General features: G+C 39.1%; 1 protein-coding gene across 1 annotated transcript in view; it reads left to right on the top strand.

Moving 5' to 3' along the window:
• TSHR (thyroid stimulating hormone receptor) overlaps positions 1-16,880 on the top strand; it is a 37,166-nt gene continuing 20,286 nt past the window's right edge. The window contains exons 1-3 of the mRNA XM_060692786.2: positions 1-273; positions 13,733-13,804; positions 16,220-16,294. Of these exons, the coding sequence (XP_060548769.1) occupies positions 98-273; positions 13,733-13,804; positions 16,220-16,294 (323 nt within the window). The 5' untranslated portion in view covers positions 1-97. The remainder of the gene's footprint in view (positions 274-13,732; positions 13,805-16,219; positions 16,295-16,880) is intronic.

The raw sequence follows: 16,880 nt of genomic DNA, 5'->3' as shown, positions 1-16,880 counted from the left end.
CGTTCGCAGGAAAAGGACCTTCATTAGCCCTTCTCTTGTTTCGGGTGCAAAAGATTACACAAGATAATGAAGCTGCTGCAGCAGTAGGAACAAGAAGATGCCGTGGCCACCAAAGTTCCTTCAGCTGCTGCTTCTGCTGGAACTGGGCCAGAGAAGTAGAGGCACAGAAGTGTGCCCTTCATCCTTGTGTGATTGTTCTGACTGGGGACACCATAAAATAACCTGTATGGAGATCAGTTTCATCCCTACACTCCCACAGAGCACACAGACATTGTGAGTAAATAGATACAATACTCAGCATAGTATGAATCCAGCCTAGTGACTGTATTAAATGAGGTTTGTTAATCCATATTTTAAGACTGCTGCAATGTTCAACAAGCTTCCGAGTTAAGCTTCCTATGAATTTTAGCATATTTTTAATCAGTTGCATGTAACTGATCATGCAATAGTTGTCTTAGTGTTCCCAATCCAGATCTTGATCCCATTGGACTTAGTCTTTTTCCTCTGTATTTTGTTTTCTGAATGATCCATTCTCCACCATCTCAGTTTTAAAGCCAATGCAAAGTGCAGCTTGAATCCAGACAGTGAAATGAGGGAATAAGAACCTAGTACTTGTATGTATCTCCATGAATCCAGCTGCTTTCATGAGTTACAGAGAATGCTTCTGGAACTGAATCTAAGCTCTTAACCCTAATGGAAATATGAGAAGGCTCGCTGAGCTCATTGGTCCCCAATGTTCTGAGACTTTTGATTGCAATTTTAAATTAATTTTGGAAGCCACTCCCCCGGGGGGTACTGGTTTTCATAATGACTCATCACTACCTCTAAAATCTTTATATATAAAAGCAAAAACCACTCACGCATTAATCATGAAATCTCCAGAACCGTAAAGCCTACAAACTTGAAATTTGCCATGTATGTTCCTCTTGGCTTCTAGCTACTTACTAAAAAAGGATTTATCGAAATGACCATCAGAGCATTAGCATTTCCTATATTATTATAACATGCTCTGATGCTAATTAATTAGACGTTCTACTCCCCCTCCCAACTTGAAAATAACTCTGGAGAGAATGGGATCGCATAGGACAGGCTTCTGTGGGGCAAGCCTCATGGAGAGAAGGAGCTAGAAAGCCTGAGGGAGAGAAGGGGATAGGATAGGAGACGTTTCTGTGGGGCAAGGCTGAGGGAGAGAAGGGGATAGGATAGGGAAGGATTCAAGCTGTAAGTGTCGATTTATCAAGCCTGATCACACAGTTTTGTAGCAAAGCACGGGGATCCAGCTAGTCGTGATATATATACAGTATATCCAGAAGGAAATGATGGTGATAGATGTAGCAGTGCCAAGTGATAGCAACATCAGGAAGGAGTATGAGAAGCTGGAGAAGCACCAGGGCAGAAGAGAGGATTTGGAAAGTAAAGTCAAAGTGTGTGTGGTGGTCATAGGAGCGCTTGGAGCTGTGACTCAGTTCTCAATTTATGAGAAAGTGGCCCCAATAGATGCCTGGAACAACATCGAAGCTCTCTGTTCATAAAAATGCAGTACCAGGAATAGCTAAGTTGCCACACAGAACCTTCAACTCCAAGGACTCTGGTAGAGAATCCAAGACTGAGGAAGATATACTGCCCCAGTTGTGATGGGAAGGGATTTTACTTAGGTTCTAGCTTGAAAAACTTGCACTAAAAACAAATTATTTTCCAAAATAATGGAAACTCAAAACTATGAATTCAAATTCAGATAAAGTTGACCAATATCAATCTCAATCAAACTATAAATATCATTCATAAGAAATATGTATATGTTGGTAGAAGAACAGGGCTTCCAGAAGTCTGAAATTTTATAGCAATAGCACTTAGATTTATATACCGCTTCATAGTGCTTTACAGCCCCCTCTAAGTGGTTTATAGAATCAGCTTTGTTGCCCCCAACAATCTGGGTCCTCATTTTACCGACCTCGAAAAGATGGAAGACTGAGTCAACCTTGAGACGGTGAGAATTGAACTGCCATACTGCTGGCAGTCAGCAGAAGTAGCCTGCAGTACTGCACTCTAACCACTACACCACCTCAGCTCTATCTTCCTGAAGCTCTCCTGGAAGACTTTTCCCAGCCCTGACTTCCTGCCTGGCTCCAGCTGCTTCACAATTATTCCTATCAGTAATGTTCCTAGAGGTGCCTCTTCACTTTGCTGTATGGGAGAGAGTGGACTACCATAACCTGTACTCCCCTTATGGCTAATAAAAAAAAGAAAATGGAAATAAGGTGTCAAGTTCTGTAATGAAAGCACCTGGCATAACATAAAAGCATGTGACCAGTGGTTTTAATCTTTCCTTTCGCCATTTGGGAAATAAATCCACCTTGCAAGAATGAATAAAATCAAATTTCATTTTTTAAAATATTGATTTAAAAATAAGATTTTTAAAAATACCTCCTGACTGATCATTTTAATTAGAAACCTCATTCAGGATACTGGGTTTATTTATTTATTTATTATATAATTGCCCATCCCACAAAACATATATTGTGTATGGCATACAATGAAAAACATATCATAAAAGTCTAAAGATGAAGAAACATTCTACAATTAAAACCCTCAATTGCATTGTACAATTAAATACACCCCTTCAAAATATATCAGCTGACAAGAGCTTTATAGAGTAAAAATAAAACTTGAACTCAGTGGAACCTCTTTACCACAAACTTAAGTATTCAAAGAAATAGGAACCTGAGAGAAGTCGGTTTCTAACATGTACACAGCAAAATAAATCAAAACGTCTAACCCAGATTCATGACTAAAATATTTACCTATTTCTACAGAAATAAACAAGGCTTTTGGAAAGAAATTTTTGTCTAAATTTCCCTTTTTCCCTGGAAATTCCAATCAGTTAATGCTGAGGCTGTGGCACTCCTTTCCTGCCTCTATCCAGCAGCTTCTGTCTCTAGCTTAAAGAAAGCAGTCTTTTTCCTTTAAAGACAGGGAGGGCGGGAGAGTGGAGGAGGACCTGTCTATGCTTATATGTTAAAAAGCCAGGTTTCACCCATGTGAACTGGCTGGTTGTGAGAATGTGAACTGTCTGAGAGTCAAGAGTCAGACTTACTGAAAAATGGAAGCTTGGAAATTAGGTTTTGTTTTGGTTTTTTTTGGTTTGTTTCAGTTGATTTATATGGATGGTTCTTTCATTATGGATTTTGACTTCTTTTCAACACAACTGATTTTTTACCCTTTATGGTTATATTTAAGCATGCGTGTTTGTTTTTAAAAAGTGCTGATCTACCCCCAATTTCTGATAATAGTGATCTCAACATAGGTAAAGATTTAAGATGTTATTTTATTGTTCTGTACACTAAATCAAGAAGGATTATAACTGTAAATATCAATCTTGGGGGAAGTTCAGCACTTTTTACCGTTACAGATAGTCCTTGATTTAGGACCACAATTGAGCCCAAAATTTCTGTTGCTAAGTGAGGCATTTGTTAGGTGAATTTTGCCCCATTTTATTACCTTTCTTGCTAAAGTTGCTAAGTGAATCATTGCAGTTGTCAAGTTGTTAAGTGAACCTGGCTTCCCCTTGACTTTGCTTGTCAGAAGATTGCAAAAGGTGATCACATGATCCTAGGACATTTCAACCGTCATAAATATGAGTAATTTGCCAAGCATCTGAATTTTGATCACATGACCATGGGGATGCTGCAACAGTTGTAAGTGTGAAAAACGATCATAAATCACTTTTTCAGTGCCATTGTAACTTTGAACACTCACTAAATGCAGTATTGTAAGTAGGGGACTAGTACTTGCCTTGGTTCACCATCCCTGTGGGACAGGTTGTTGCAGGAGACCTAATCACAGAAATGCAGGTTGTAGGAGTGTTTTGTTTTCCTGTATCAATTAGAGATCACACACTTTTACTTTGCCCTCTTATGATTCTTAGCTTCACTTTGATTGTCTCCATTTATTGGAATCACTGATTCCACCTGTACTTAGCTGTCCTGTTCTCTACGTCAACAGTGTAGCAGACACTAGTCATACATGTTGGCAACCTTAGTAGTCAATTAGTAGGTGACAGATGTCAATTAGTAATAGTAAAAGCCAATTAGTAATTTACTATTGTAATTATTTGACCACTGGGTAAACTACTGATTGAGCTTAAAGGCTTTGCTTGCTGATATCTGAAAGATGAATAATAAGATAATATCCAAGACTTGATTCTAGATGAGCAAATTAATCCGGTGTAAGCTACTGATACTTGGTTGGATCAAGTAGAATAGATCTCTTTCAACTGTTTTTTGAAGTTTCAAAATTAGTCAAGGATCACAAGATAGGGAGGTGAGGTTGGAGTGATTTGCCAAAATCAACAGAACTGAAAGCTCTGTTTTATCGCTTACCCGGTTTTCTGAATTTTATTGCTGTGTAGGCAATGCAGGACAGGAATTCTGAAGTTTCACTGCTCACGCTATAGCTAAATCATATCATGTCTCAGGTGCCTGGAGTGTTCTGTGCTATGGCTTTAAGATTACTTGCCATAGTTTTCTATCTCTATATCTCTATTTATCAAAATAAATTTGATAATAATAATCTCTGTGGGACAAGTTGTTGTTAGAGACTGAATCACAGAAGGGTGGGTTATAGGAATGCTTTTCTTTTGAAGCCTGCAGTCCATTGGTGCTGGAAGATCAATATTAAAATCATCAGGATAGATACAATTTAGAGTGTTGTTGTATTCAGCAGAATCTTTAAAAGGTTTTCAAGTTGTTTTATATCTTTATGTATACTAATTCTTAAATTTTCCATGCTATATACCACTGTAAGCATTTTTGTTTGTTTTCAATTGGATTGATACAAAGTGCTGCTGCAGATAGATAGATAGATAGATTAACAGAGTTAGAAGGGACCTTGTAGGTCATCTAGTCCAACCCCCCCACCCAAGCAGGAGACCCTACACCATCTCTGACAAATGGCAATACAGTCTCCCCTTGAAAGCCTCCAGGTTGAATCTCTCCTTGATCAGTTTCATCCATTATTCCTTGTCTGGCCTTCAGGTGCCTTGGAAAATAGCTTAACCCAGTGATGGGCTCCTGCCGGTTTGCACCGGTTCTCCCGAACCATATGTTAATTTTCTGAGCAGTTCAGAGAACTGGTTGCTGGAAGAAATCTTTTCCCACTTTACAGGGCTAATCTTGCAAGGAACGGAGGAAGGAAAGATTCTAGTGTGCCTGTATTTCTAGCCTAATCCATATCTTAATTGCCGCCCCTGCTACTTTTAAATGTTTTCAGACACTGCCTCTGGGTTAAACTTTGTCACATTGTAACAGCTTTAATGGTTCTTTGCAGTATGCCCAGACTTTCTGTCTGTAGCTGAGTTTCTCTAGAATCCCCCCCACCCTGGAGTTTTTTGTGGTACTTTTATTCCTGCAGCTTGAACCGCTATTTACAGAAGGGTTGGCATAGCATTAGAAGAAATGGCTGAGAGGCAGGATGCAAGCTTGGCATTCTGTCTGATTTTTTTACTGCCTTTCTGAGGGCATGTGATTTTTCCTTAAATCTGGATGTTTTCCTTAGGACCGTGTTGGCAAAACTATGGCATGCGTCCCTGAAGTGGCATTTGGAGCCATGTCATTTGGCACATGCGGCGGTGCACAGTCCTCTTCCGGGTTTCTGCTGGGCATGCACACGTGATGATCAGTTGGCCTTTTTGCATACGGCAATGCCGGAAACTAGAAGAGCTGGTCTTCCATTTTCCTGTATGAGTGTGCGTGCCAGCCAGCTGATTGTCATGTGTGCATGCACACCAGAAACCCGGAAGTCTAGCTGGCCGAAACCGGAAGTTCAGTACCTAAAAGCGGAAGTTCATTTTTGGGTGCACGCATGCACCCTGGGCAGCTCCTCTTCCGGGTTGCAGTCCAGATGTGTGCATGCTCCCTTTTCATCACTTGGTGCCAAAAAGGTTCACCATCACTGCCTTAGAATATCTTGTAAGGTGAGTGACACCAGCTGGTATCTTTAAGTGGTGCAAATGGATTTAATGATTGCTTCTCCTGGGAGCTTTGTCAGTTCACTGAGCACAGTGAACCAGGTGAACTGGTAGTAAAAAAAAAGGTACCGGTTCCTCCAAACTGTATTTCCAATGATCAACTGTGCAATGGGGTTTAGCTTTGCTAGAAAGCAGGAAATCCTCCTTTCTAGGAAAGCTAAATCGCACGCCACAGCTGACCCCCCCCCCTCGCTGTTCTACTTACCTTCCCAAGCCTCCTTTTGGCACATACTTTGCACGTGCATGAGCATGCACAGCATGCTCCAAAAGGAGGCTTGGGAAGGTAAGTAGAACAGCGGGAGGGTGTCAGCTGCGCAGCACAGTTTCGCTTTGCTAGAAAGCAGGAAATCTATTTAGCGAAGCTAAATCACGCACCACAGCTGATCCCCCCCTTGCTTCTACTTACCTTCCCAAGCCTCCTTTTGGCATGTACTGCACATGCTCACGTGCATGCAGAAAACACATTTGGTGCACACTGCTCATCACAAGCAGCGCGTGTTTGATAAGCACTGCACATGTGCACGTAGCACACATGCGTTGCCAGCAAACCGTTAAACCAGTTCGGATTTCACCACTGAGCTACGTGATTGCTCACTGATAACAAGTGGAGCCTCCTTCTAATTTGTTAGAGTTTGCTCCCATGATAATATGGCATAGTAACATAGCACCAATTGTAGAAAGTTAGCACCCACCCCTCTCCTAGAAGAATGTAATATTTTGAGAAGTATTAAAAAGGAAGAATATATTTCCCTGGATGAGAAATGTTTTCTTAGAGGGAGAAAGCAGCCTCCCCCCATCTTTCTTAATAGCCCAGTGTCAGCACTTAAGAGATAAAAAGATAGATAGCTATATTCATAGGCAAAATTTCCATGCAGGAAGGTCTGAACAAAGACAGAATGGAATTAGCCCTCACTCAAGATGTTAATTTGTTAATTGGTCACTTTAGTTGGGCATTTTGTAGCCCAAATATGCCCACCCACTTTCTGGAGAGCTTAAATGACCTCTCTGCTAAAGGGTTTCACTTTATGAGCAAGAGTTGGCTGTATTTTAACTATTTTAATTCTTCAATGTGCTCCCTGCCTGATTTGTAACTCTGGGTTGCAGGTATTGCTGAGGAAAAGGAAGGTATTCAGACAGAATGGTTTAGCTTTCCATGACAGCTGTGACTCATTGATCTTCAGTGTGTATTCCCCCATTTCTAATCTAATGATTGGTATTTAGGGCAGCTTTTTGCAAGCAAAGAAGCTTTTTGTATTTTTGTACAGGTAATCCTTGACTTACAGCAGTTCATTTAGTGACCTTTCAAAGTTACAATGGCACTGAAAAAAGTGACATGACTGTTTTTCATACTTATGACCGTTGCAGCATCGCCATGGTCACGAGAAGCCAGGCGAGGCTAAGCGCCCCTCGATGTGAGTGACATCAAGCTGCCCATGCCCACTCAGTCACATGACCACCCAGCCACATCTACCCAGCTCCTGAATCTAACTATATTTTGACATAAAAATCAACATATAAAATTTTGTTCTCTTTTTAGGAAAGTATAAATGGTAACCATCCTGGGTTCTTGAAACCATGAAATGCTTCAGAGAATTAGAAGAACTGATGCATTTGAACTAATTATTCCATTTGACTTTACCATGCAAAAGAAACAAACCGGAATGTTTCTTATTTTTCTAATACTTACATTCTATACATATTCAGTGGATTGATACTGTCTATTTAATAGAAAACTTGGTTCTCTTTTTATCTCCTATTTTAATGTAGCATCTGATTAATATTGTGATAAAATCCTGTGAGCTGGGAACTGTGACTTTCCCTTTATCTTTTCATATGCTCAGGTGGCTCATGTATGGATGATAACATGTCAGGTCAGATGTAACAGAGAAATCCTTCTCAATTGTGATGCCCAGAAATGTCCCTTCACTTCTAGTTCTTTGTGAGGTCCCTCTATTGATTTCCCTTGTCCCCAACAACTTTGTCCCCTGCAATAAGAGCCGTGGTGGCGCAGTGGTTAGAATGCAGTACTGCAGGCTACTTCTGCTGACTGCCGACTGCCAGCAGTTTGGCAGTTCGATTCTCACTCAGTCTTCCATCTTTCCAGGGTCAGTAAAATGAGGACCAAGATTGTTGGGGGCAACATGCTGACTCTGTAAACTGCTTGGAAAGGGCTATAAAGCACTGCAAAGTGGTATATAAGTCTAAGTGCTATTGCTAAATGTTATTGCCATTTCAAGATTTCAATACAGGGTTCCCTCTCATAACTTACTGAGTTCTAGAAGCCCAGCCTGATCTTTCTATCAGCTCAAAGGGAAATGAAAAACCAAGAGAAATTAGATTGCATGTTTTATTGAAAAATAAGCATTATTCTTCAAATCCCTATTAAATATATTTGCATTTCTGTTTTGCAGTTCAGTTCACCAAATAACTGACATTACTATTTGCTATCTTGATCTCTTTTTACCACCCACTATACTAACTAAATACATATAATACTAATCAAACAAATATTGTTATCAGAAAGATTGTAGCACTTTTTTATCCTCTACATCTATTTCAAGCCTTTTCTTATGAAAATTTCTCCTTAACTTGACACAATAAATTCTTGCCATGATACTATGATACATTGTATGCCATAGTACACCATGTATGCCATGATACAACTGTTTGAATAGTAACAGACTCTATACTGAATCTACCATGTTTCCCTGAAAATAAGACCCTGTCTTATATTTTTTTGAACCCTGAAATAAGCGCTTGGCCTTATTGCCATGAGCTCAAAAGCCCGATTGGGCTTATTATCAAGGGATGTCTTATTTTGGGGAAAACAGGGTAGATAGCTGTTATTTAGCAGGGATTTGAAGGATAATGCTTATCTTTCAACAAAACGTGCAACCTAATTCTCTGCATCTTCTATAGAGAAATTTCTACAAAATTTGTTGGAAATTATAGATGTATCGATAATGTTCAGCCTTGCACTTCCACTTAAATGAATTCAGTGCTACATATTCCCAGTGAACATTAAAGAACTGCAATTTGTAGTGGGGGACAGGATGACATATAAGTAAACCACTTTGTTAAGCAATACTTAGCCACTATTCATGTTTGAAGCTCTGTAAGATGATTTGGTAATGTTTATGGAAGACAGAAATGTTTCAAAAGGGTGGGATATTTCATGGATTCTTCATGAATGAACATTTCTGTTCATAAATCATTTAGAAATAGAAATAAATAACTACCAAATATTTTAGTCAAATTTTCCCTGGAAAAAATGTTGCACGCTAATACAGTAAGTATACAGTAAGTAGGCCAGGCTGTTCTAGATCTCCAACTTCTAGGACTAGAAATTTCTGTAGCTGCAACAAAGAATATTTTTTCTTCTTCTTCCTTTCTCTGTCTACTGATAGGGATATCTATAATATCTCAGAATGTTTGAGACAGGACTTTAAGTTTTATTCTGAGTTAAATTGGGTTATAAACTATAAGCAGAGATCAATGACTGCTCAATTATTTATATGCTATCATTTTAATTTATTAGTTAATACTAATAATCTTCTATTATCTATCTCTAGTTTTGGCACGGGGAAGAACTGGAATATTTGACTTAAATAACCTAATAAGACAATCCTGTTTGTAAACAGCTAGTATAAAATCCACTACAATACTAATAATTGTGAAAATTTTAAGAATAAATAGAATACACTTCTTTAAAACAATTGATTTTTAAACCTCAGCATTTTTTAAAGTAAGAGTCTGTGGGAAGAATTTGTGAAAGACAGTAAAAGCTTTTTCTCCTTATTTTACAAGTGTAAAATTAATAGGATTTTGCCTGAAGCTCACTCTTCATTCTCTGCTAATCCTAGAGGGTTGAATGTCTGTCACTGAATTCATTCCAGAAACCTGGAATATCCATAGACACTGATACTACAGAAGAAATTTCTGACAGCTGTAATATGAAGCATTGTAAACAACATTTTTAAAAGAAAAAAAACTCAATTTATAATAGATATAAGCTTGAGCTGTTATTTGAATGATTTCGAGAATGCACACGAGGGTCACATTGGCAGATGGTGAGTTTTGGTCTCACCAAAGGGACAAAGTCAGCTGGATGACCTTTGGCCACTCACTTTCTTGCAATGAAAGTCCACTTATGAACAATCTTGAAGAAAAGAAAGAAAATTGCAGAGACTTGTGCAAGCCGTCTCTGAGAATTAGACATGACTGTACAGAAGGGAAAAAGACAGAGAGAATGTATAGAATTATGTTTACAGTAATTAAAAATCAAAGCTGCAAAAAATGCAGATAATACTCTTCTAACATATCTGATTCCCTCTTATTATTGATTTTTCAGATTTCTATTTATTTATTTATTTATTAAATTTTTATACCGCCCCCTCTCCCGAAGGACTCGGGGCGGTGAACAGCCAAAATTAAAAACACACAATACAAATATTAAAATACATTAAAACGAAATTAAATTATCTTTGGCTTCTCCAATTTAAAACCCCTTGCCCATAAAATTCCCCAATTAAAAGATTTTTAACCCAGCCCAGCTTGCTGAAATAAAAAAGTCTTCAGGGCCCGGCGGAAGGTCCGGAGGTCCGGGATTAGTCGTATCCCTGGGGGTAGCTCATTCCAGAGGGCGGGTGCCCCCACAGAGAAGGATCTTCCCTGGGGGGTCGCCAGCCGACATTGCCTGACAGACGGCACCCTGAGGAGGCCCTCTCTGTGGGAGCGTGTTGGCTGGTGGGAGGTTATTGGAGGCAGAAGGTGGTCTCATAAGTAACCGGGTCCTAAGCCATGGAGAGCTTTGAAGATGAGAACCAACACCTTGAAGCGCACTCGGAAGACCACTGGAAGCCAATGCAGCTCGCGCAGGAGAGGTGTCACATGGGAGCGCCATGTCACCCCTATAAGTACCCGCGCGGCCGCATTCTGCACCAGTTAGAGCCTCCGAGTGCTCCTCAAGGGGAGCCCCATTTAGAGAGCGTTGCAGTAGTCGAGGCGGGAAGTGACGAGGGCATGAGTGACCGTGCATAAGGAGTCCCAATCCAGAAAGGGGTGCAACTGGCGTATCAGGCGAATCTGATTTCTATCACTCCCAACAACTTTTTATGACCTGCTCTCCCTATTTGATGTATGGGGGGGGGTTGATTTGATTACATTAATTTCAGTACTCAAAGAATGATTTCTACAAGATGTGTGTGTTAGTGTAATATGCAACAATGTGCAAAGATATATCTAATAAACTTCTTTAAATCATTACTGACAATCATTTAATACATGTCAATACTTCAGTCCTATCTTGTATAGGAGTAATCTATGATTTCTAGGAGTTGGGATGAGCTTCAAATATGTTTACAGCAACAGCTCTAGTACAGATCTCATTTTGTTTTTGCAATCATTACCTTACATAACAAAGAGAAAACAGCAGTAGGATGACTGTGGTGTGATTTAGATCAGGACTGTCAAACTCAAGGCCCGCAGGCCGCATCTGGCCCATGATGTGGTTGGATCCGGCCCGCAGGACCCTCCTAGAAAATGTAAGGAGTCAGCCTGCATTGCTTGGTCCCAGTCTACCCAATGCGGCTTCGGCCCGGTCCACCCAGTGCAAAGAGGTAACATCAGGCCAGCGTGGCTTCAGCCAGGTCTACCCAGTGTGAAGAGGAAACATGCCAGCAGTTTGGGGAGTGGCAGCAAGCTGGCCACACCCATTCAGTCAGCCACACCCAGTGAGTAGTGGCAAGCTGGCCATGCCCATCCAGTTGGCCATACCCGTCCAGCCAGTCACGCCCACCATGCCCCTCGAGGTCATCCACATCCCTGATGTGGCCTTCAATGAAATTTAGTTTGACATCCCTGATTTAGATTAAAATACTGATGGGAAAATATTTAAATTTAGGAATTTTTGCATCAATCCTCATATAAAGGAAAACTTGAGGAAGGATTGCAACAAATAGTATACCACCAAAAGTCACCCTTTCTGAAAGTTTATACTGTAATGCATAATAACACTAGATAGCAAAAATTTGCTTCCTGAACACTTTTGGATTTATCTTACAAAGTTTTTTCCTGCCTATCAGGAAAATAACCTATAATTTAATCCATCATGTATTGTTTTATGGAAATCTGTTTTTGAAAGTGCTTCTTATATGTATGCTTTGTATAGCCCAGTCATGCACTCAGGGCATATTGAATCACTTGAGGACCAAGAAAGATATTTTGCATCCACTTCACATAAAACTTGGATTGATGAAAAATCAATTGTGAAAGCGATGAACAAGGAAGGTGAAGGTTTTCGTTACTTGAGACAGATATTTCCAAAAATAACTGATGCCAAGAGTAAGGAAGGTATTTTTGTATGGTCCACAGATCAGATACATCATCAATGACAAACAGCTGAAGGACTGTTAGTGGGGCCAGAGATATCACCTAAAAAATATCCAAAGATGTTGTTGAGAATTTTCTTGGCAACCACAGAGCAGCAAACTACACACAACTGGTTGACAAACTTCCTATAGCACAAGACCATGAAGTGCAACATGTCATTGAAGATTCATTTTTGCATCCATACTTGGATTTCTTTTCCCAAAATTTTGGTGCAGTCAATGACGAATGTGGTAAAAGGACATTCCCACATTGGAAAAATATATCAGAGCAATTGGAATCCATCAATGCTGGCTGACTATTGTTGGATACTGCAATGAGATGCATCATACACTGAGTTCAAATGGAAATCAGCAGCAAAACACTTTTAGCACTCCTGAACTCATGCAGTGTGTCAGAAACATAATGTGATTAAATACATTATAGTTATTAAAAGATAATTCATGTTTTTCAAGATTCCTGCGTGATATAGTCATTCTCAACTTATAATTATTCTCAAGTTTCAAGGGGTCTATCATAATCACTGAGTTTTCAGAAAATGAAACTTTTGAAAAATAATCTTGTCCAGTGCGATCAATGCTTATGATTCTTTATTTTTAAAAGAAAAAAAATAAAATATTGAAACAACCCATTCAATAATATGCAATATCAGCTGTAAATCTTAATTACCGTCCTGAGTCTCTGGAGAAAGGGGGCATATAAATTGAACTAATAAATAAATTAGATGTAGGAATTTGTATACAATGTTTCATCAATGTCTGAAGTGAAATTTCGTAAAAGTCTTACAGTTGGCATAAAATTCTGCCTATTTTGGTATTCAGATGTTGCAAAATCATTTTTACAGATACTGTAATATTGAAGAAAAAGGAACATGCTCTTACCTTAAAAATTGATAATATAAAATGTGTATTATTTTTTATTATCTTTTTTTCAAAATTCTATTTTTTATTCAGTTATGTCAATCTGATATCAAGGTAGAAATTTATCAGTATCTCCTCTTTCTTCAAGGTAAGTGATTGAGCATTTCACTGACAGACCAACGATAGCAAAATGTTAATGTTGCTATGCTTGTATTATCATTCATTTTATGATCCCCCAGGAAAAGTCTATTTCTACTTGAGTATTCAATGCTCATATAAAGTTTGATGAAAATAATTTAAACTTGTTAGGAAGCAAACTTAATGAACTGCCCATCTGTCATGTAATCCAGGTTTTCCACTGCTATTATTTCCATTCTGATTTAAAAATCATTACTGTAAAGAATTTGAACAGCATAATAATCTTGAAAATATATTAATTTTTTAAGCTTTGTTCCTACAGGAGGTTTATGGATACATATCTGAAAAGAATTCCTAGTGAAGCATTCTCCACGTTACCCAACATCTCCAGGATGTAAGTTTTTACCCACATTATTTTCTTAAAATAAGCAATATTTGCTCTCTTCCTTGTTTAATGTTGCATAATTCTGCAGGCTAAAAAGAAAGAATTGACAGCTAGTTTGCTGTACTAGTTAAGGCACCAGTCAAGAAATGGAGAGATTGTGAGTTATAAGATTTCCATTTTAGATTTCCATCTTAGCACTAGGAACCAGGCAATGGTAAATGCACTTCAAAAATCTTGGAAATAAAACTGCAGGAACTATCTCAGATGGTTGCCAGGAGTCAGTACTGATTCAAAGGCACATACAAATGCACAAAGAGAGAGAAAGAGGGAGGGAGGGAGGGAGGGGGAAAGAGACAGAGGGAGGGGGAGGGAGAGAGAGGAGAGAGAAGAGAGAAGAGAGAAGAGAGAGAGAGCCCCCAGCAAGGATTGCACGAACTTGATGAAGTGATAGAAAAATGAATTATCTTGTCTCATATCCTAAGCCATTGTCTGAGCATGTCAATATATTTGTAGAATATATTTGGTCAAATAATTTCAGCTGTGCTGGTTTACTTGGGAGTGCTGACAACAATCTTGCAAGTCTGAAGGTATATAAGTTAGGTCTCAATCAAACATGTTAGTTGTTTTCAGTAGAAAGTTTTGGGGAAGGAAAGAGCTCAGGGATGTATCCAAATACCCAGGTTGCAGTGATTATAGTGTTTTCTGGTTTAGGAATACATATCTATATAGGTAATTGCTATGATAATTATGAGGTATTACCGTGTTACAGTTTCATGTTTATTAGTAATACTGATTGCCTCTCCTTTGAGGATTACCTTTGTAGAGTGGAAACACTTAAACATCTAAATAGAAAGATAGAAACAGACAGATAGTATGATCTAGTAGTTAAAGTTCTGGATAAACAGCAGAGAGACCCAGAGACCTAGTCTTCCCTTAGGCACCAAAACCAGTGGGTGATTTTGAGCCAATAACTTCCTTGCAATTCTAATCAGCGTCAGACTCTACAACAAGCTGGCTGATAAACAAACACTTGTAGCATCATGCACTCTTGCAGCTTTGCTGTAAGAACTAGATAAGCACAATGCAAACACAGACAGGCCCTGTCCCTGTTCAAATATTTATGAGGTTGGGCTGCAGCTCTGGAAGAATATAAAGGAGAATCTCTTTCAACTTTTATTGAATTTATTTTAGCCAAAGCTGCTTCAAAGCCTTCAAGTAGAGTCGTTTCCCTCCTTATATTCTCTTACCAAATATCTTGTTTTGAAAAATACCAGCTAAAAATGAAATACATTTTCAGCATTTGTAGACTGTTGTGATGCATTCTACATTGAGCTTTCCTTCAACTGTTAAAAAATACAAGTTATAAGGCAGATGTATGAAAGATGTGGTCCGCGGGCCAGATCCGGCCATCGATAGGCCTAGAGTTGTCCTGCAGGGCCATCCCGGAAATGGCGAAGGACTGGCCTATGCCACCCTGGCCATGCCCACCCAGTCATCCGTGATGACCAGGCCACGCTCACCCCAGCCCCCCAAGGAAAAACAAAATCCTGATACGGCCCACAATGGGGTCGAGTTTGACACTCCTGGTAAGGTAACTGCATTGGTTACTCCTGCATATACTATAGTATGCTGTTTATTGGCTTTAAAATCCTAAAAAAAATACCCCAAAACCTAATTCCTCTAAATTTATATATCCCAGCCTTTAAGAAAAGATTCAGAGTTTGCATCTCTTCTGATTTTCTCTACTGAATCCATTTGTCAGTAACCGAATGGCAAAAGGCATTCATGGTCATTGGTGTCCATTCTGTGAAAGTCTTGTGGCTCATTCAGGCTCATATTTCTACATTTTCAGATTTAGACTGAAAATCTGATTTTTCTGAACCTTGTTTCCTATAGGTCCTTTTTCCCTATCCCTTCAACCCTTGAGGTGTCCTTCAAGAGAGGAAGAGGGACACTGTCCCCCGCCCCTTAAATTATCACATATGGCTGATTCTTTAGTACCTTTGTTGTTGTTAGTTGTGAAGTTGTGTCCGACCCATCGCAACCCCATGGACAACATTCCTCAGGCTTTCCTGTCCTCTACCATCCTTTTTAGTGTCTAGTGTATTGATTTTGCCTCCACAGCCATGTACACCACTTCTATTCTTCCAGTAAGAATGAAAAAGGTATTTCACATTGAAAGTGGGCGGGGGGGACCATTGTTTTTAGAGCAATATTTATATGGGATCTATGTCAGCTTTTTAACCCTTAAGGTTCCAGCGCATAGATCTAAAGGGAATATTCCTTTTTTGTGAGGGGCGGGGAAGTCTTTGGCTTGTGTTTCCAAGGATGGCTTGGTCACTTTGTTCATATAATGAATTCTTCTCTTGGCTTGTCATCTGTCTTGACGTCTGAATTTTATTTCTCTCTCTTCCTTCTGTGTAGCTATATCAGCATAGATATAGTGCTGCAGGTATTGGAGGCTTATTCTTTCAACAATTTAAACAAAGTCACTCACATGTAAGTAGATTAAAAGAAATCTTTCCAAATCATAAATTGTAATCTCTTCTCTCCCCTCCCCTCCCCTCCCCTCTCCTCTTAAGTATTCTGTAATTTTCTTATGCCCTTCTGCTTTACTTTATACATTCACTAAGAAGCCATAAATTCTGTAAGATTATGTTTTGAAGAATCTATTGTTATATTTTTGCATATATGTTTAATTTACAAAAATAGAATAAAATGACGTAAAATTATATTTCTGTATCACCCCTGCAATCTATCCCTATCAGGCCCACATATGCCAATCTCAGTCAGACCATTTTAGTCAGAAATTGTGTTATATTAAATGTCGTTTTCAGATTACATCAACAACATGATGTATGTTGTTTTAATATGGGCCCCTCTGGGCCATACGTTTAATATGTGGATCAAGGTACTTATCTCTCGCCCACTTATACAAACAGCAATTCAATAATATAGGAGTCAGATCTACCAGTTCAGCTCCAAGATACATGTATGTTCATTGTATGGAATAGAATGGAATTTCCCAAATCTAACCGTTGTATCAAGCTATTCGAATCTTGCTTGGGTAAATGTCTCCCTGAGA

This window comes from Pantherophis guttatus, chromosome 1 (assembly GCF_059756535.1).
Source record: "Pantherophis guttatus breed Tessera chromosome 1, ASM5975653v1, whole genome shotgun sequence".
NCBI classification, from domain to species: Eukaryota; Metazoa; Chordata; class Lepidosauria; order Squamata; family Colubridae; genus Pantherophis; species Pantherophis guttatus.
The sequence above is the reverse complement of the archived record's forward strand: the minus strand, read 5'-3'. Positions and strand labels throughout refer to the sequence as shown.